The sequence below is a fragment of the Moschus berezovskii genome, chromosome 16 (genome assembly GCF_049115385.1).
Source record: "Moschus berezovskii isolate FMDL1 chromosome 16, NW_MosBer_1.0, whole genome shotgun sequence".
NCBI classification, from domain to species: domain Eukaryota; kingdom Metazoa; phylum Chordata; class Mammalia; order Artiodactyla; family Moschidae; genus Moschus; species Moschus berezovskii.
In genome coordinates this window covers 78750328-78772096 of record NC_142475.1, presented here as the reverse complement: position 1 = coordinate 78772096, position 21769 = coordinate 78750328, and the positions used below count along the sequence as shown (strand labels likewise).

Here is a 21769-nt window from a genome sequence, read left to right as displayed (position 1 = left end):
TGGGGGGCAGTTGTACTTGGCTTGTCTGAGTCTCTCATCAGTAACAGAGGAAGCATCATCCTCCACTCATTAATAAAGATGCTTAAGGAGCAAGTATGTGATGTCTATTTGCACTGTGAGCTACTTAGAGAAAAGGGTCACGTTACTACCACCAGGGCACTGAAAAGGTGCACGAATCCTGCTGTTCATCAGAGCAGCAGTGAAAGCCACGACTGTCACTAGTGAGGAGTGTCATCACATTCTGTTCGGCAGAGCCAGCAGGACCCTGACGTCCAACAGGGTCAGTGTCAGAACCAGAGACTAGATTTCTGAACCATGAACTTCTGAGCCTTTTTACTCCCCACCGCAAGTTCACATTAAATGCGTTTGCTGTGTTAGGTAGTATTTCAATATTTTATCTATTAAATTGCCATATTTCAATATGAACTGAAATTACTATAATAGCTATCACATTTTTCAAGAGTTATCTTAGTGAAGTTGCTTCAGTCGTGTCCGACTCTTTGCGACCCTGTGGACAATAGCCTACCAGGCTCATCTGTCCGTGGGATTCTCCAGGTAAGCATACTGGAGTGGGTTGCCATTTCCTTCTCCAGGAGATCTTCCCGGCCCAGGGATTGAACCCAGGTCTCCATCATTGCAGGCAGACACTTTAACCTCTGTTATCTTAATCCAAGCTAAATATGACTTAAACATTCCTTTAGAATTACTGTCTGGATTAAACCAGGGCATCATGTCTGTGTAGCACCAACGTCAACCAAGGAAAACACAAATGTTGTGGTGCTGTGGTCTAAGGGTAAAGAACAGAGATATACTTTTCACAATTTAGTAGTATCAAATTTTATTATTTTTCTTATTTTTCCCACCAAAACATACTTTGTTCATCAGAATGTCAAAGTTTCTGTGATATTTCTTGGATTAGGTAAAAAGCTTTGAGTGCTACATCAAAATATTTAAGTGATTAGTTGATCTTGTTAAGGCATAAATAACTAGATTTATAGCCCTAATATTGCAGCAGTGTTCTAGCCTAAAATAATACGTCTCTTTTAAGAAATGGACAAAATAAAACAATGCTATTTCTGCGTTTGATAAATAACCTCCTTAGGGAACTTCCCTGGTGGTTGAGGGGTTAAGAATCCAACTCCCAGTACAGGGAAAATAGGTTTGACCCCTGGTTAGGGAAGATCCCACATGCCACAGAGCAACTAAGCCCTTTTACCACAACTACTAAAGCCCTCAGGCCTAAAGTCTGCGCTCTGCAACAAGCATGAAAGAAAATTAAAATGTTAATCATTCAGTCGTGTCCAACTCTGTGGGACCCCATGGACTGTAGCCCGCCAGGCTCCTCTATCCATAGGATTTCCCAGGCAAGAATACTGGAGTGGATTGCCATTCCCTTCTCCAGGGGATCTTCCCAACCGAGGGATGGAACATGGGTCTCCTGTATTGTAGGCAGATTCATTACCATCTGATCCACCAGGGAAGCCCCTGCAATAAGAGAAGCCACTGAAACTGGAGAGCAGCTCCTGCTTGCCACAACTAGAGAAAGCCCTGGAGGCAACAAAGACCAAGCATAGCCAAAAAAAAAAAAAAACTTACTAAGGGAGAAACTAGAAATTACAGTAATACTGATAAAAACTCTTTTGTTATAAGATCTTTATTTGATAGCTACTCAGAAATTCATCATGATCTTTGCTTGACGTATCTTTTTCACTCATGTAATTTTGATTCTTGTCAAAGTCATGCCAATTGACCCTCTTAATTAAAGAAGCAAATATTAAGGGATACCATATCTTGAAATGTTCCTAATAGCTGTTTTTCTCAGCTCAGTGTCTCAGTAACAACAATGAAGATCTGGTTATCTGTTGTGATCCAGAATTCTTTTTCTCCTGCATGTGTGATTTCTGTGTTAATAAGTGCATCATGTCACATTGTGTGGTCCTCTGTCATTATTGAGGTATGTAGAGCCCTCCAAAGTACTTGAGAATGTAGAGGACCCAGGACCAACAGGAGGTATTTTATTACAAGTTACCAGTTTGGAATGAATTTCTGTTTTAAAGAAACTATATGCATATCTGAAAGAGAAGGATGAATATACAGCATCACATATTTTGAGTGATGAGATTTATGAGATGGAAAGGTTACGTCAACCATAAGTGGTGCGTGCCTGACTCGTGGGAGGGCTTGCATTGAGTAATACAGAATGTTGATTAATACATGCTATCATATGACGTGAAAGTGAAAGTCACTCAGTCGTGTCCGACTCTTAGTGACCCCATGGACTATAAAGTCCGTGGAATTCTCCAGGACACAATACTGGAATGGATAACCTTTCCCTTCTCCAGGGGATCTTCCCAACCTAGGGATCAAACCCAGGTCTTCTGAATTACAGGTGGATTCTTTACCAGCTGAGCCACAAGGGAAGCCCAAGAATACTGGAGTGGGTCGCCTATCCCTTCTCCAGCAGATCTTCCCAACCCAGGAATCGAACTGGGGTCTCCTGCATTGCAGGCAGATTCTCTACCAATTGAGCTATCAGGGAAGCCCATGTTATTATATACTTCATATTTTTTCGATTCATCCACATTACATAACTCTGCACACAGATCCATTTTAAGCTGAACTTCTGGAGGGTCTAGCAGTTCACTTCAGTGACATGGTGATGAATTGGGCCAGCCTCTCAAGTGGAAAGAGGCTGCTGTGCACTGAAACGAAGGTGGCCCACGGTGCGGACACGTGGGGGGCGAGGGACGCTCAGTGTAGGATCTCCAAACACAAGGCGCATAGGGGACTGCCATACCTGTGACCCTGCTCAGGACACTGTCCGATTTTGGGAGAATCAAGCTGACTTTTGTCCTGGGACATTGCCAGTTTTTCAGCTGCAGCAATTGGACAACCAGAAAGACTGTTTAAAAAAAAAAAGTGGGCAGATCTGAGTTAAAAAGAGAATGTAATTTGCTTGGGCACCTACTTCACTCATCCTTGGCGCACACCAAATATTGTTGTAATAATATTAATAATTCTCTTAGCACCATTCTAATCCTAAAAGATCCCAGGGGGCTTTGCAAACTACTGTGTCAACGTTTGTCTCCAAATCTCATCTCAGAGGTGATACAAAACAAACTCATTTTAAAATCAAAATATTATGTAAAGGAGATATAACTGAATTATTTGGAAACTTAGTGATATTTTAAGTATTAACAGAATGCACTCATCCAACAGCAATTGTCCAACTATAGATAATTCCATGATATAATAGCTTAGAGTCTATAGGCAAAATGTTCAGAACTTAATTTTACATCTTAGTTTAAATGGAGAGTACAGAATATAAGTTTTCTGGCAATATGCATATGCAGCAAATAGTATCTCATGATTACATAATCTATACATAATATATGTAAAACAATAAGCATTCTACCAAAATATTTACATGTATGTAATACATTTGTACATAAATGCACATATGTGTTTTAAGTTAGTTGCGATCTCTGTGGAATAACTCTCAATGAAATGAAATGATGTTTACCTTCAGTAATCTGAAGTTCTGTGGTGACGGCTTTAATGCACATTGGATGGAGTTCAAGAGAACTCCTAAGCCACTCTTTCCAATATCAAACAGCTCCGGGGAGGTTCAGAGCAGAGGTCACATTCTGTGTGTGTCCCTATATGAGTATCTACCCCTGGTGTTCAAATACATTTTTTGTTGGCTGCTCTATGAAAATTTCTAGGGAAATAATGAGGTATTTTATTTTTTACTCTCCACACATTGAGAATATTTCTTATCTATGTCAAGTACTAACACAGTTGACAGTGATCCAGCAATAGTGATAACACAGGTTAAGTTCCTGGAGTCTCATTCGTATTACCTCCTGTGCGTGTTGCGGTTGCTGTTCACATGCCCTCGTCCCGTGCATCCCGGGGTGGGGCACTTGAGCACATTTTCATGCATGGCAAGAACTAAGCACAAAATAGCACAGAAAAGAAAAGAGCAATTTACTACCAGTACACCACATGCCAAGAAACTGATATCTCAACTTCACATCCAGATGAATTTAGTTACAATCCAGCTTGCTTCCTTCCCATACAACTTCGGGTTGAAGACCAGGAGCCCGTGCGAACATCCAGTATTAAATGTCTTTGGGGCAGCTGGTACTGAGACATGCCCATCAGGGCAGGTTGTGTGGCCTAAGAGGTGTTTCAATAAGAGGCTCCAAAATAGAGGACAGAGCCTGCAGGTATTTCAAAGTTTAGGAGCAGCTCTTCCCTCCCCTCTCCCTCCACTTTCAGGGCTCATGGGGGGGCATGGGTGGAGGGACCAACAAGGCCCTCACTCAGGGCCCTCAGCATCTGTGGGAATGTCCTGGATGATGCCTCAGATGCCAGGTGTCCCTGTTGCCAAGGAGGCGAGAGACACAGGTGATGCTCTGGAATCTCAGGTGAGAAAGGACACTGGGGACACAAAGCATCACTCAGGCCTTTTATCTCCTGTATATGCTGATGCTTTGACAGTGGGGTCTCACTGACTCTGGGGAGATGGCCCCACCTGGGGCTACTTAATTCCTAGTGGTTGTAAATACTTTTCAAATACAAACCAGACAATTGGAGCCCATGTCTGACATCCTCCCCCATCTGATTCTCACTCCAGGACACTCTCCACCTGTTCTAACCCCCAGGGCCACGTCCCAGACAACCACAGACAGCCCCCAAGCTCCAGAGCTCCCAGGAAAAATTCCAACTGGTTGATCTGAGACTGGCTTACTTCAGCGAAGCTTCTTGCCAATGATTCTTCCCCGCTCTCCCCAACTCCCCACCTTCCCTGCTGGCCCTGGTGCTTCCCTGGAGGCCTCGCCTGGCCTGAGGAGGCCCCTCCTCTTGGGAACTGTGAGAAGCAAGTTATGTTTTCAATGTCAGTCATCTCTTGATCTATTGGCCTCACTGCACCCCGATTCTTTTATGAATATGCTGTATTTTAAAACACCCGGCTAGACGGGAACTATCTTGACACAGAAAACTTGGTGTTTCCATGTCTAATCCCAAACTGGAGGAGAAAGTGGGTGACCCCATGGACATTTTTCAGGGACAGGCGGCACTCACTCTCCAGGGGGACCCGCACTTTGTGGGGGCACCCCGAAAGGCTGCGGTGGTGGGGATATAGTCCCGTCACGTGCCCTGTGCCGTCGCACCCGGGGATGGGGCACTTGGTCTCCCTCTTCTCAGGCCTCGGTGAGTCTACAGAGGAATTCAATGGAAAGACAGCAGGTCAGTCCTTGCCCTCCCTTCAGAGAGCGGCCTTGCGGGGGTGGCCTTCTCATGCTGCTCAGACTCCACATAGTAAACACTTGCCTCAAATCTCCCTGAATAAGACCCTCCACTAAGACCCACGGGGGTAGAAAAAGTGTTTTCTCTCTGATTTTCTTGGTATCTTAAGCAGAGGCTGAGACAGGGCGAGGGTATGTCGAAACACAGTGACGGTTTCAAGTTGTCATGTCAGATTGTAGTTGTAAAAAGTCAGCCCTGCACCAGAGGATGAGTAGGCTCCAGAAAAGCAAAAGAGAAGGAATTTATTTAAGCCCATACTGTCTCTTACTGAGGGAATCTGGAAAAGCCAGGCTCAACCATTAAACGATGAAGAAGCTGTCCTATTTGAGGAGGGACTGCTTGGCCAGCCCATTGGGTCCTGGTGGCAGGTGCAGTGGCCCCAGGGCTCTGAGTTCCAGCCATGTGGGGAGGCTGACCGGACAAGAGGCCACCTCTCGCCACTTCTGGCCAGTGGATAGGGCTGCAGGGGCCCAGGAAGCCCAGAACCCCGGGGTCCACAGCCCTGGATCAACTTGCAGCAGCTGCAGAGAAGAAGGGGCTATGGTTTCACTCCTGGTGCAGAAACTGAAGACAGAGGCCCGGCAAGGACGCATCCTTGGGGGAGCCTTGCAAAGTATGGGAGCACAGAGAGTGGGGCAGCCTGGAGTGGTTTACGGGGCACTGTCAGAACATGGTGGGGGGTGGGGGTAGACCAGTTGGTAGAAGAAAGGGACACCTAGTAACCCACACAGTCAAGCAGCCTAGAGGGCATGGGCTGAAGACAGCTCAGGGTCCTCATTTTCCAGCACACGTGAGGCTAGGGGTTAGATAATATGTGAATATGTGTGTCTGTGTGTGCTGTGTGCAGCTCTTTGTGATCCCATGAACTGTAGCCCACCAGGCTCCTCTGTCCATGGGATTCTCCAGGCAACAATACTGGAGTGGGTTGCCATTTCCTTCTCCAGGGGATCTTTCCGACCCAGGGACTGAAACTGTGTCTCCTGCATCTCCTTCATTAGAGGTGAGTTCCTTACCCCTTAACCACCGGGAAAGCCTGAGGGTTAGATCAAGGATTACAGAAATACATAAAATAAACGAGGACTAACATGGCATGCTGTGGTTCATGGGGTCACGGAGAGTCGGACACGACTAAGTGACTGAACTGAACTGAACTGAACATGAACATGTCTATATTCATGACTGAGAGGGTAGATAATCTTAAAAGCGAAATGCATTCTCAGAGCTGAGACTGCAGTCTTAACTAGTGAGTGAAGTGACAATGCCAGCTTGGGACAGGTCTGTCCCTTACATCCCTCACATTGGGGCTTCTGGAGAGCCAGGACCAGAACGGGCAGAGAGGGCCTCACAGAAAGGACCAGCATGGTGCAGAGGCTGCAGCTTATCAGAACTCCAAGCATCAGGAATCGGGAACACACAATGCTGAGAGTGAAAGTCAACAATCCACAAGGTCCTGCCGCAGGGAAGCTACGGGCGATGGGTACAGGCAAGGTCCCAGCTGTGAGGATGCCAAGGTCCCACATGCTCCAGCCTCAGAGGTGGCACGGAGCGCCAGGCAGTGCTGCCCGATGAATATCGTGGAGAGCAGACGTGCCTCAGTGTGGCCACATCACCCCAGTTTTCAGAGGGTAAACGGTCCTGGGCAGATGGGCACAGCAGGTCATGTGCAATGCAATTATTGGGGGCGGGGGTGGTTGCTGGTTTTAACAAAGTGGGAGGAGCCAAGGACCCTTGGAGTTAGAAGCACTGCCTGGGGTGGGGGCCAGGAATCGGCAGGGAAAGGACGCGGTGGGTGGGAAGGGACACTGGAATAGCTGGTATGCGTGTTTCCTGAGACAGGATTGTGTGAGCCAGGATGTGGAGACTACACTGTCTTCTGTGAGAGACAAAGGGACGTATGAAGAGTTCTGTCATGTTGTATGATTTTGTGGGGCTATTTTTCACCGAATCTGAAAATGCTGCCAAATTTCAAGTTCGTTTGGGTACAGAATGTCTGCAGAAAGCTAGTCAAAACCCTCGACGTTTGATTAACATGAATCGGGATGGGGGTGCTGACACCCAATGAGAGCATATCGGAAAGAAGCAGCGACCTGAATGCTGATGGCCTCCCTCCCTCGGATCTTGGCCAGGTGAGGCCGCATTTCCAAACCATAGTGAGAGGTCTGGCCACGCTATCTGCCTGCGGGAAGCCAGAGGGGGTGTGGGAGATAAGGGAGGCTGGCCCCTGCCCAGGTGGGGGCTGGGTCTGCCAGCCCCTCCTCGTGGGAACAAATATGCCCGCAGTGCTCTCCAGGGCCAGCCCCGTGCCTAAATCAAACACAGCAACAGTTCTGTGGGTGGGAGGGCTCTCTGGCCTGGCTTTTCTTTCTTCATTTTCTTTCCTGGATGCTACTTAATGAAAATGACCTTGTACCCTGGTGACCTGACATCCTGATGGACTCGTGGGCTTGTTCCCATAGCTCCCCTTCACCCTGAAAATGTCACAGGCTGTAGAATAAATTATACAGTGACTCTACTTACACTGCAACCCAAAATCTCCCTGTGGCTGGTGGCAACAGGACAGCCACACCCGGTAACTGAAGACTTGGGTGAAACGATACTTTAAAATCCTAGTACTCTCGGAGAGCAAAGTCCTATGCCCAAGGCGCATGGGAAATCAGTGCTAACTTGTCGTTGTTTAATCACTTAGTTGTGTCCAACTCTTTGGGACCTTATGGACTGTAGCCCACCAGGCTCCTCGTCCATGGGATTTCTCAGGCAAGAATACTGGAGTGGGTAGCCATTTCCTCCTCCAGGAGATCTTCCTGACTTAGGGATTGAACCTGCATCTCTTGTTTTGGCAGGTGGATTCTTTAACCACTGAGACGCCTGGCAAATCTGGTGTTAACTTAGGTGCATGGAATATACTCTCAAGAGAAAAAAAAAAAACTGCTCCTCTTATGATTCCACACCGGGGATGAAAGAAAGGGTATGAACTTGGACATCCTCTGGGAGAAGCCTGAAGTCCCTGCAGTTGGCTTCACTGTTCTGCCTGTTTCTTCCTGTCTGGAATGAAGTTCCCTGCACCGACTTGACACACCAAGGCATGACCTCACTCCCGCCCCACCCCCAACACACAGGCTACACCGTGGACTCATCTAGTCCCATCAGTGATTCTCTAAGGCTCCACCATGACCTGTATTTCCTAACTCACATTCTATTGCCTTGCTAATTTTTGTAAACAAAAAACGTTTTGAAAGTTCTATAAAAGAGACCAAAGTATTATCATGTGTTTTAAACTGTGGCACAAACAGTGTCTCAAAGTCGAGATATCAATGACTGAAGATGCCATCCATTGCAAGAGGAAACATTATTCTGTTTTGCCAGTGAGAAAGGAAAAACAATTGAAAACTGAATAATGGCATACCATTCTAATTTTACAGAGATGCTAAAATGGGAAAACTGTGTGTCCTAGAAGAGAGGAAATAGAGTGCTTTGGAAATGAAGGGGTTTTGGAATAGGAAGTAAATTTCAACTTTTTTTCTGATTTTGTTGTTCATTAAAACACATATACATGCACACACACACACACACAAACACACACACGGGTAAGTTTCCAAGCTGAGTGTGAATGGAGTGCTGAGGGCTGCTTATACAGCGTCCCACCCCAGACTACATGCTGGCCTTTAATATTCAGCCCTTACAGTATGTACCCAAAGAACTACTTGTCTTATCCCTCACCAAATGACATTATTTTATTCTTTTTTTTTCTAAGAGATGAGTTGCAACACAGTATTAGACAAGATTGCAGGTGAGTACTAAAATGGATTTAAAATACCCATTTGATTTCTCAATAAATTTCAGTGATCAGAACATCTAGCCAGATAGCACATTATTCTCATCAACCCTGTAAGTCCCCAAACTTGACCTCTAGGGTATTCCTCCCCTAATTCTGTGGTTCTCAGATTTTACAGTGTCCAAGAATCACCTCAGGAACTTGCTTTAAAAAAAAGCAAGTTATGCACATGAAAAGATGCTCAACATTGCTAATTATTAAGAGACATGCAAATCAAAACTACAGTGAGGTGTCACTTCACACCAGTCAGAATGACCATCATTAAAATGTCTATAAACAAAAGATGCTAGAGAGGGTGTGGGGAAAGGGAACCTTCCTGCGCCACTGCTGGGAATGTAAACTTGTACAACCGCTATACAGCACAGTGTGGAGGTTCCTCAGAAAACTAAAAATAGAGCTACCATACGATGCAGCCACCCCACACCTGGGCACATATCTGCAGGATACACTCTAATGTTCATTGCTGCACTAGTCATAATAGCCAAGACATGGATGAACCTAAATGTCCACTGACAGAAGGATGGATAAAGAAGATGTGGTACATACATACAATGGAATATCACTCAGCCATAAAAAAGAATAAAACAATACCATTTGCAGCATGGATGGACCCAGAGATTATCATACTAAGTGAAGTAAGTATGGCAGAAAGTGAAAAGGAACTAAAAAGCCTCTTGATGAAAGTGAAAGAGGAGAGTGAAAAGGTTGGCTTGAAGCTCAACATTCAGAAAACAAAGATCATGGCATCTGATCCCATCACTTCATGGGAAATAGATGGGGAAACAGTGGAAACAGTGTCAGACTTTATTTTTTTGAGCTCCAAAATCACTGCAGATGCTGATTGCAGCCAGGAAATTAAAAGACACTTACTCTTTGGAAGGAAAGTTATGACCAACCTAGATAGCATATTAAAAAGCAGAGACATTACTTTGCCAACAAAGGTCCATCTAGTCAAGGCTATGATCTTTCCCATGGTCATGTATGGATGTGAGAGTTGGATTGTGAAGAAAGCTGATCGCCGAAGAATTGATGCTTTTGAACTGTGGTGTTGGAGAAGACTCTTGAGAGTCCCTTGGACTACAAGGAGATCCAACCAGTCCATTCTAAAGGAGATCAGTCCTGGGTGTTCATTGGAAGGACTGATGCTAAAGCTGAAACTTCAATACTTTGGCTACCTCATGTGACGAGTTGACTCACTGGAAAAGAGTCTTATGCTAGGAGGGATTGGGGGTGGGAGGAGACAGGGATGACAGAGAATGAGATGACTGGATGGCATCACTGACTCTATGGACATGAGTTTGAGTGAACTCAGGGAGTTGGTGATAGACAGGGAGGCCTGGTGTGCTGTGATTCATGGGGTCACAAAGAGTCGGACATGACTGAGTGACTGAACTGAACTGAACTGAAGTCAGAGAAAGATAAATATCATATGGTGTTGCTTATACGTGGAATCTAAAAAAAATGGTACCTATCCATGATACAGACTCACAGACATAGAAAATGAACTTAAGGTTACCAGTGGGGAAGAGTGGGGTGGGAGAGATAAATTAGGAATTGGGGATTGACATATACACACTGCTACATGTAAAATAGATAATTAACAAGGACCTCTGTATAGTACAGGGAATTATACTGGATATTCTATAATGACCTACATGGGAAAAGAATCTGAAAAAGAATAGATATATGTATATGTATAACTTAGGGCTTCCCAGGTGGCAAAGTGATGAAGAATCCACCTACAATGCAGGAGATGCAGGAGACAGGCTTGATCCCTGCATAGGGAAGATCCCCTGGACGAGGATCGAGTACACTGGAGTAGGTTGCCTTTAAGGATCACCCCCTTGGGAAACCCCACTTAACTGAAGGACTCATCACCAGGCCCATACAGTGCAAGACTCGGTGGTGGGGGAGGGGTATATCTTCATGGGAAATGCAATTTCCCAAAGTCTGAGGATCGATTTTAAGCACATTGACTTTCTCATTCAAGTTTGGTCTAGATGTTTCCAGACCCAGAGTCAGAGAGCTTGTTTAAAGCGTAGGCTTATAAAGTAATTAGCTCCCAGTCTTGTCCCAAGAATGATGAGAACATCTTGCCTGGCTTGCAAGTAACCTGATGTTGATGAATCTCCAAGCCAGTGAGATGATCCCAGAAAGAGGGTGGGAAAGAACAGTTAAAATTCAGTGAATACTAATGTATTTATAACGTATCCAACATACCACTTTTTTAAAAAAGTACCATATATTTTTTTAAAACTCATATTAAGAGAAATACAGTCAATGATTTTTCTTGTGTGTGAAAACCAAGTAAAACCAACCAAGCTTGATCTGAGAACAACCTAGAGAATAGGAGAAAATCTTGGTGATTTTATAGTACAAATTAGATTTTTAAACTATGTTAAGTTGTCAAAAAGCTATCTGGAAGAAGCAATCAAATCTCACTCGCTCTCCACCCCCAACTCTAAAGCAATTTTAAATGAAATAAAAGCAAAACGGGGTCTTACGTTTATTGGGAAAGACTTGTCTTCCACCCATGTCGATGACTTTGGTTTGCCTCCTCTCCCCAGAGAGATGCTCCAGCAGAAAGCGGTCCAGCTCTTTGTAGGTGTTGTGGAAGACGCAGCCCCTCTCAGCCTGCAGGGCAATCGCCTGCTCCAGCAGACTCAGGTTCCCCTTGGCTTTCTCCAGGGCAGTGGCCTCCTCCGTCCCCGTGGCCGGACACCCACGACCATGACCACGGTCCTCACTCCCTGGGAAGGACGGCTGGGCTGGGCCATCTGATGGGTCCAACGGAGTGTTCTGAGGGTCTTTCCTTTCTGTTTCTGAATCACATGCATTGTTGCAGGAGATAAACTTGTTGCCTTCAGTTTTTATTTCGGGAACTTCCAGTAGGTCTTTCCTATCATCCACTAAAACATACTTTGGGACCCTTGGAGGTTTGGTTTCTTCTGAGAAGTTGGAGCCACTGTCCCAACCATTCTCCGCACTTTCAGAGTTACTGTCGCTGTCGGAGGAGGGCGAGAACCGCAGCTGGGAGTTGTCCGTCTTGTCTTTTCCATCGTCGGAAGGAACCATAAAGCACTCGTCCACTTCATCCCCCTCTGCTTTTAGAGATTGGATGCCGCTGTTGTTTAAGTTTTCACTTATGGTCTGAACAGATGCACTTTTTTCCAGTGTCCCCAAGTGCATTAGAGATTTGACCACAAGTTCCTGATAACAGCTGTATCTGCCTTCCTTCCCATCTGGGTTTTCTTGTGCGGTTGAATGAAACTTCTCATCCACGGGTTTTATCATGATTTCTTCAAGGGGAAAAAGAAAGCCATTATTTGAAAAACAAGAACAAAAATATTTTAAGGAAATTACAATGACCAATAAATAAATAGACAGATACATATACAATGGGTTTCCCTGGTGGCTCAGCAGTAAAGAATTCGCCTGCAGTGCAGGAGACACGGGTTCGAACCCTGGGTCAAGAAGATTCCCCGGAGGAGGGCATGGCAACCCACTCCAGTATTCTTGCCTGGAGAATTCCATGGACAGAGGAACCTGGAAGTCTACAGTCCATAGGGTTGCAAAGAGTCAGACACGACTGAAGTGACTTAGCACACACACATACTTATATAATAGATGCAATATGTGAATATGTGGACTCTATCAGTTTTATAAACATTGGGTAGAAAAATACACACTCTCGACAAAACAAAATAAAATTCAGACCTTAATGTTCTTGAGAATTACCTTTCAAGAAATGAGCTATTTGAATTTTCAACACGTCGGAGCTAAGTGTGTTTAGTTACTGAAATAAATGCTCAACCATTAGAGTTCTGAATGTGAAATTCACATTACTGTACCTCTTATATTTGCAAGTCTCAGCCAACTGGAAGAAAATAAAATATATGTCCTATTATACATTTTAAAGGAAGTAGTCATTGGTTTTCTCTGCTAGCTGGCAATATATTTTCAAAGCTTATTCAGTCGATTTTCTCTACTTCTGTAGTGTCCCAAACAAACTTTCTGATTTTATGGAATGTTAGCTAAAATACACTTGTCTACCCAGAGATGGTAACTAAAAGAAGCCCTGATCACTTTCATACTTGCAACATGAAAATTCCACACCAAGGGAAACACAAGTAAATGGAAAAAGAGTAAGATGGAATAATGCCTTGACTAGTAGCACAGTTTCTGGCCTGGTACCCACGTACACTTATGTGAATACGGAGGTAGGGATGGTTGGAAGACGCTGAATGTCAGCTAGTTGTTCCCAGTCCTGATGGTCAAGAAGGCCTGGGACTGAGGACAGGCACCCAAGTACCAGTCTGTCCATGTCGTATCCACGTCCAGAGCAGCCATCAGTGTCACCCACCTTTCCTCTTGGCAGTGGCCTAGTTGGGGTGACAGACTGTGTGTTTATTTATACACAACTGAGGTGCAGGTCCGTGGGTGCCCCAGCCCCAGCCTGGCACCTGGGAGGGGTTGTCCGGGGAATTTAGCGCTTGCCAGCCTATGAAATACACCAGACAACCCGACAGTGGTCCCTGGCATTCATGAAGACCAAAAAAAAAAAGAAAAAGCAGGACCATTTCTGTGTCTTTACAGGCAGAGTGGGGGATGGGAAGACAAAATAATAAACCTCCTTAAAGACTGTTAAAGACACCAAGTGCAGGGCATTCTGCGTTAAAGCACATCTTAGGAGGGAAGAAAAGCACAGGCGTCCTGCGGAAGGGCTGCGGGAGAGGGTGTATGTGCGGAAGACAATATGCCTTTTTTTGGGTCCTATTTAATTTTTTATAAACATTGTCTCTGACAAGGACACTCAAAAATACATCTCCATCATCTTCCTTTCTGGTAATTATCTCCCTAAATCAACACTGGACTGCCAGGATCAAGTAAATATTGCCATAGTAACTAAAAGCATTTTTGGATGAAGAGAAGAATTGAGTCACAACACTAGCCCCTTTAAATACCACTGATTATAGGGTGCAGTCCTTTGTTGGGATCTATTCAACATAAACTGAAAAATTTAACATTTTACTTCCTAGAAAAGAGGCTGGCAAAACCCAGCTCATAATATTTGAGAGGACGGTCTATCCTCTCCTGAATTCATATCAGAGGAACTCCAGGTTTAAATAATATATTAAATATAGTCTAAAATGCAAATGAAGTTTTTCTCAATATCACGGCTGGCTATTAAGAGAAAGTGTAAAGGGTTATGATAATTTTAGAGTATTATGAACTACAGAAAACAAATAAAAAGCGTTTTCCGTGAATATGCTCAATTCATTGAACTATTCTCTCAACTCCACTTAAGTACCCACATGTGTACAATAATGATTTATAGACATTATACCTAATTATGCATATTTGGGCTGTGTGAGAGTGCTAACAAAAGCTCTGGAAAGCAACAATTACCTCTGTTGCTTAGCTACATAGTTTAAAATATTCCTATTAAGTGCAGATCGTCGGAGAGGCGGGGTGACAGCCGTGCACGTGTGCCCGACAATGCGTGTCACCGAGCCGCTGCCAATGCGAGCGTTTTGGGTCACTTCCAGTTTCCATAATTGTTTGGTTCAACTGTTGGTTATATGCTAAAAGAAAATATTTATTAATTATTCTTCAGAAAGAGAGGAGCCCTGCCGGGAGAGGTGCCGGCGTGCGGCGTCCGGAGGTTTCCAGGCATGCTCAGCAAACCTGCCAACCACCCTGCCACGCGCCCGCCCCCGCTGCCACTGTCATTGTCACAGGGAGAGACACTGAGTTCACTCTGAGCCTGACGGATCTGTGACAGGGCGCCCTGGCTCCCTAGGTCCTCTCTGCTCGAGCAATTTTATTTTCTGGGGTGGTTCAGTCCTCTATTTTGTACTTCTGCCCCTGAAATAACCCAAGAGACCTGCGTTGGGGACCTCATTGAGTCCGGGGGCATGTGTCTGTGTCAACTGCGATGGCTCCTCAGCCTCAGGGGAGAGCAGGTGACACCCTACGGGTCTTCAATAAAGGATGGACACTGCCCCTTGCCTGATGCTGCAGCAGAATGAGCGATGGCGGAGGAGACATAGGAGCCTCCACCTGGACAAGGTGGGGCCTGTCTTCATTCAGAGTGAGTAGTGACCCGCGGCCATGGAAGGGCCCAGTCCAGCATCTGAAGAGGATTTGGCCCAGGTAGCCATTGTCTCCACCACACATGCTATGATCACCAGCTGCCTGGGGGACAGGAGGGTCTATGCAAAGCATGGAGGGCGACTCCCCCCAGGTTTGAAGTCCAGAGACTGGGGTCATGACCTGTGTGATCTCAGGCAGGCCACTGTCCTTGGAGTCCTGGGTCCTCATCGTTAAAGCAATGATAAGGGGCTCCCCTGGTAGTCCAGTGGTTGAGAATCTACCTTTCAGTGTAGAGGACACGGGTTCGATCCCTGGTTGGGGAATTAAGATCCCACATGTTCTGGAGCAACAAAGCTGGTGCGCTGCAACTAATGAGCCCGGTGCTGCCAACTGTGGAGCCCATGGGTTCTGGAACCTGTGCTCCGCAACCAGAGAAGTCCCCTCGTGCTGCAGCTAGAGAAAGCCCTCGAGCCACAGCAAAGACTCAGCACAAATTTTTTTTAAAAAAAGGATGATCCGATATCCCAGTGACCAATAAGCCAATGATAAGATATCCTGACAATAAACTAGTATGTCCCTGGTATGATGTCCAGTTCCTTATTTCATTTAATCTTCACAGTAACTCCAAGAAAGGTACTTCTGAAGCTCTTCTACCAAAGGGAAACCAGAGTTCTAGAGAGCTAAGGGCTTGCTCAGTTCACATGGCCAGCCAGTGAGGGGCTAAGAGTCAACTCTGAAGCCAGGTGCCTACTGTTTGCCCAAATCTGAATACTTTCAAGACTGAATTATAGGAAAATACTAAAATACATCTGTCAGCTAACTGGTGATGAAAAGCAACACAACCTAATGTATAAATAAAAATACATAAAACAAACACAACAACAAAACAAAAACTAACATAGTGCATCTCACAACAACACGTGATGGAAAATTCCTCTGATACACTCTTGGGCTTAGAGAGGGGCAGCAGTTTCCTCGTAGAGCAAAAATAAATAAATAAACTGCTTTTTGGGAGCCTGATATGTAAAAGCTCACATTTGTTTATTTACTTTACATCAAAGGCTCTTCTCTGAGGGGTCTGGTAATCCTGAAGGTACAGAGCAGTGATCACCCATGCATGTCAGCTGTTCTGCATCAAAACGGCTTAAACAAAATAAATCCTCCTGGTGGCCCAGTGGTTAAGAATCTGCCTTCCAATGCAGGGGACACAGGTTCAAGTCCACGTTGGAGAACTAAGATCCCACGTGCTGTGGGGCAACGAAGCCTGTGCGCTGCAACTAGAGATCCCATGCAGCCAAAAATAAAAATAAATATTAAAAGAAAGAAAGCCTCTGAAAGTCACAACACGTTTTGAGTTTGATTCCTTTAGTATAACTGAGTATTGGACTTTAGTTCTGTTTCTAGCTAAATGATTTTTACAGGTAAATTAGTTTTCCAGGCCTCCTGAGTGATGTCAGTTTTGCTGAGAATAAAAGCCCTAAAAAATGAATTCGTCTTTCAAAGTTTTTAAGTGGGAGTGGCTTATCCCTTACTTGCTGTTTCTTGAGAGATAATATGTTCAAAATGTCACCCCAGTGCTCAGAGGTCCCACGAGTGTGAGGAGTTTCTTAGATTCACGAGCTAGAGCTCACAGCCTGGAGAGGACTCCAGACAATGGTTCACCCTACTTCTTTCCTTCGTCTGCGCTGGGAATGCATGGGCTCGACCTGCCTCCTGGTGGTGCTTCGAGCTCACCTTCTGGTTGCCCCAGTGGAAAAGGTGCATCTGCATCGTTTTGTCTAAATTTTCTACTATTGCTCTTTTTCTAAAAATGTTTCTTTCATTGCACTCGGTTTTTGTCACAGCATACAGGATCTTTAGTTGCAGCATATGGGATCTAGTTCCTTGACCAGGGATCACACCCAGGCCCCCTGCATTGGGAGGTCAGAACCTTTGTCACTGGACCACCAGGCGAGTCCCTTTTCTATCATTCTTATCGCCCATGGGCAGCTCTTGGAAAGATAACTGGCAGAAGGCACATGGGGCACAATTTTGCCATTAAAGGGACTCAGGTTCATGACCTTAGCTTTCATGAGTTTGTGTCCTCTCTCATCACCTAAACTGCCCACTGAAGACACAATCAGGCACACACCTGGTCAGGTGAATACCTTGGGGCACCTGGATGGTAGATAAAAGCCCTTAGGCTGAGCCTGGATGAAAGCTCAGCTCTCTTTCTCTCTGGGGGACTTGTTTAGGAGGCTGAAGACCACTTAGAATTTTCCTCTCTCAACCAGGGAAGGGAGCACCTGGGACTGGTCATTTCTGGACCTGTGACTTCGTGATTTGACATGGTGGGGACTTTGCCCAATATGCCTTCTAAAGGTACTCAGAGCATGAGGATTGGATTATGGAGCATGGTTAGCTGAGAGATCAGAATCTTGCTTGTCCTTCGATTGTCTCTTAATTATCTTCTTTCCAACAGCTACAAGCTGCATCACCTTCAGCATTAACCCGTCTGTCCTCAGTGGTCTCATCTGCACACCTGTGGTCACAGTTACAGTCATGTCACTGTTGGGTGGGTTAAGTGATATGATTTTTGTGCTCAGGATATAGTAAGAATCAAAAGTAATGGCCACCACAGTGTAAGTTTAGCATATTCATTATTAGTAGTGGTGGTTCTAATACTGAATATAAAAACGAGTGAACCTTTCTGAAGCTGCAGAGAGATGTCCATCAGTGCTTATAAGTGAATATTTAACTGAGAACATTTAACAGTTTATTTTTCTGGTCAATATCAAGCACCCACAACGATCATTCAGCGACAACAGAAGGTGGGAAGCCAGTGGGCAGGTACAGACCTGGTCCTCATGGCACTTGCAAAATGTGTTGGTGTAAAAGATGCCCATTTTCTTGAATACTTGGTAAATTAATGTCTATGGTAATAATTGTGTGTGTATATGCTGTGCTCAGTCATGTCCAACTCTTTGTGACCCCATGGACTGTAGCCCGCCAGGCTCCTCTGTCCATGGGATTTCCCAAACAAGAATACTAGAGTGGGTTGCCATTTTCTACCCCAGGGGAATCTTTCTTACCCAGCGATCAAACCCATGTCTCTTGCATCTCCTTATACCTCAAGCCTAACCATACTAAATCAAGGATTTTCCCTGACACTAGCTTCAACCTGCAATTTTCAGGAATCAACAAGAAACTGACCAGCCCAAGGAAACAAACAAACACAAAAGTCAAGGATGATAATTTACAGATGAGCCACGAGGCTTGAAGACATATGTTAAATACAGAAAAGCCAGGAAATTTACTCCAGTGCTAATAAATAAGAACACAATTGTTTTAACTACAGAACCTCACACTACTTACAAGTTGAGATTACTGGAGACCGATGATCATGCTCTAAGATTTGCATCCACTCAGTCAATACACTTTGACACTTTTTCTGTTAACTCCTATTGCAATTACTACCATTCTATAAGCAATAGGTTTTTATGACCTAAGAATCTCACTGCCTTAGGCTTGTATAATGTATTCTTCTTTCCAAATGACAATTTATTTGGTATATTTTGATTACTTAAAAACACATTCAAAAAAGTGTGTATGTAATAGCACATGAAAGTGAAAAGTGTTACTCGCTCAGTTGTGTTCAACTCTTTGCAACCCAGGTACTGTAGCCTGCCAGGCTCCTCTGTCCATGGAATTCTCCAGGCAGGAAAACTGGAGTAGTTTGGCATGTCCTTCTCCAGGGCATCTTCCCAACTCAGAGATCAAACCCGGGTCTCTCACATTGCAGGCAGATTGTTGACCGCCTGAGCTACCAGGGAAGCCCATACTTAGGTCTAATAGCAGATACGTACATTTGATTTCACTTTCTAATTAAGTCAAGCTTTAGATCTCCATGTGTTTTTAAAAACAAACTTTTGAGATACTTCGCATGTCCTTCAATGTCAGCCTCATGCACAAAGTGGTCTGTGATGGTCTAGCTCCTGGAGGTACTGTGACAACCAGGTCTAGTGGGTATGACTGTGAACTGGGGAGAAGCACATCCTAAAAATTTAAAAATAAAATTAGGGATGGGGGATTAAGAGATGCAAACTACTATGTGTAAAATAGATAAGCAACAAGGTGTATCATACAGCACAGGGAATTACAACTGTTTATGGTGTACAATTATAACTATTTATGGTATACAGTAAAAATACTGAACACTATGCTGTACACCTGAAACATAATACTGTAAATCAATTATAAAGTCAGTAAAAAATTAACAAAGTAAAATTTCAAAATAGAGAGTGCATCTCATATGTCATTTGGAAATGTTGTAAAGCTCATTTTGAGGTTTTCTTTTTTAGGGATTGGACATCCGTCCCATTGCTGAGTCAAGGTCCTTTCCAACTGCAAGGCTGAGCATCTTTTACCTTCTGTGGAAAGAGGCAGTCCAAGCTTGTGCTCCTGCAAACGGCCCAGGGGCAAGGCTGCTCTGTGGCTTGTGTTTGACCTCCCTGCGGTAACGGAGGAAAACTGGTCTTCACTAGCGGATGCTGAGGGAAACCAGTGTCTGGTTTTGATCCCACGGTGGGATGTGCTTTCCCACCACACACGCGGCATGTTCCCCCTAAGGTGGGCCTGTGTCTGTGTGCTGGGGAGGAAGTGAAGTAAAGCTGGAGCCAGGCCCCTCGCTACCTGTGCCGGGGTGATGGTTGGTCTCTGGGCGGTCGTCCTGCCCCTCCGCCTCCGTCTGGTCTGCATGTCCCTCCTCACAGTCCACACTGGGGCTGTAGTGTCGGGGCTTCATGAGCAGGGACTTTCTCTTGTTCACCGGGACCCCCAAAGCCTGCTCCCCGGCTCTTCTCTTCTTGGCCATGGTGCAATCGTGTGCAGCGCTGCAGTAACAGACACAGGTTAAGAACAGGGCAAAAGAGTTCACGGCTGCCTGACCCTTGACCATCACCAAGTAAACCCAAAGGAAGTTGTGGCCCAGTTTGGGATTAGTTGTCGGCACTAACAAAAACAGCCAGTGAGTTGAATCCATTGAACTGTGTAGATTCTATTTTACTGCTGATCAGAAGAGTTAAAAAAAAAAATCATCCTTAATCCTGAGTAAGCATATGTTAATCTGAGCTTTGCCTGGCACTAGACTAAATACCCAGGGATGGATGAAACAAGATTTGCACTGGTTTGTTAATCCCAAGAAAGAGCTAATGTGAAAAATATACCACCAGCTACAAGAAATGTGTCCAGTATGGATAAATCACAAGGTTTTTCGGATAGTTGTTTGCTACTGAAACTGCTTATCTCTGCCACAGTTGCATGTCAAACTTGAGATGCCATATCCTGGGCTTTGACTTGAAAGACGGGGCATTAAGTGTGTGTGGGGGGGGAGGGTTGGGTAGACTGTGAACATTTGATCAGCCCATCTCCAGGCACAGAAAAAAGTGGAAGGATGCTCATGGCACTCTGCCGTTTGAGTCTTACCCATTTGGCACACAGAACAAACAAATAAAAGGAGGAGAAAGGAGATTGGATTTCACAAAAATGGACCACAGTTTATCCTTACTCCTGCTCTCATATCGTTTTATTTGGAAGTCCTCCTGAGGATGGCCCTTTGAAAACACATTTCCTACATATAGCTCGCTTGGCGTCAGTGCAGCTCACTCTGTGCTGAAGTTAAAACAAACATTCTCTTGATGAGATCTAGGAAGACCAGAGGGTTCAGCCAACACTGAGTTTCTGACATATATTTATTAAATGCTCTTTGGAGAAAAATGCAAGGGCTTAAGATCCAGAGGAGAGAACCCTGGTCGCAGAGTAATGAGATATTATTTACTCCATCTCTAAAAGAAGGTTGAATATTCAGTAATATTAAGACAAGGCCTTAAATTGCTCTCTGAAAAACATCAATACAGAGAAATACCCATGGTGGCCCGTTTGTGAAAATTATCTGATCATCATCATACATGAATTCTTGGGTTTCACAGGTGGTGCAGGGGTAAAGAACCTGCCTGTCAAGGCAGGAAACTCAAGAGACTCAGATTCTATCCCTGGGTTGGGAAGATACCCTGGAGAAGGAAATGGCAACCCACTCCAGTGTTCTTGCCTGGAAAAATTCCATGGACAGAGGAACCTGGCGGGCTACAGTCCATGGCATCACAAAGAGTGTGACATGACTGAACACAAGCACATACACATGAAGTCTTGAATTTAGAAGGGTAGATTTTAAAATTTCAGAAGAAAATAAGTGCTATTCTTCCTGGGAAATAAAAGATTCTGGAAGGAGGGATAATTCAAGAGGGTTAGAAATCCCTCAAAAAAAAAAAAAAGATTAAAAATTGAGAATTGAAGATTATCCTGATGTGGAAAAGAGCAAGTTTCTGAGATAAACTAATGTGCTTTGGCAACATTTCTCTGAGGAGCCCAAATTTAAAGTGACCATGTACAGACAATGGGGTAGAATAAAATCTAAGCAAATGAGCAGGAGAGCAGACAGGGGCCTTCAGGAGGAGACTACATGATCCAAGCCTAGCCAGTTAAGCAGAA

General features: G+C 44.7%; 1 protein-coding gene across 6 annotated transcripts in view; it reads right to left on the bottom strand.

Moving 5' to 3' along the window:
* The window catches only part of ST18 (ST18 C2H2C-type zinc finger transcription factor), a 58199-nt gene extending 38088 nt beyond the window's left edge, over nucleotides 1-20111 (bottom strand). Inside the window, exons 1-6 of one of the 6 annotated variants that reach the window (XM_088844614.1) lie at nucleotides 19916-20111; nucleotides 19651-19653; nucleotides 11653-12447; nucleotides 5092-5226; nucleotides 3864-3954; nucleotides 2798-2902 (exon numbers count right to left, since the gene is read on the bottom strand). In XM_088844614.1, coding sequence (XP_088700740.1) covers nucleotides 2798-2902; nucleotides 3864-3954; nucleotides 5092-5226; nucleotides 11653-12447; nucleotides 19651-19653; nucleotides 19916-20096 — 1310 coding nt within the window. In that variant the 5' untranslated portion in view covers nucleotides 20097-20111. Of the gene's footprint in view, nucleotides 1-2797; nucleotides 2903-3863; nucleotides 3955-5091; nucleotides 5227-11652; nucleotides 12448-19650; nucleotides 19654-19912 lie in introns of all 6 variants that reach the window. The other 5 variants (XM_088844616.1, XM_055432012.2, XM_088844615.1 and 2 more) reach the window with 5 other exon arrangements.
* Between the last annotated feature and the right edge of the window lie 1658 nt (nucleotides 20112-21769).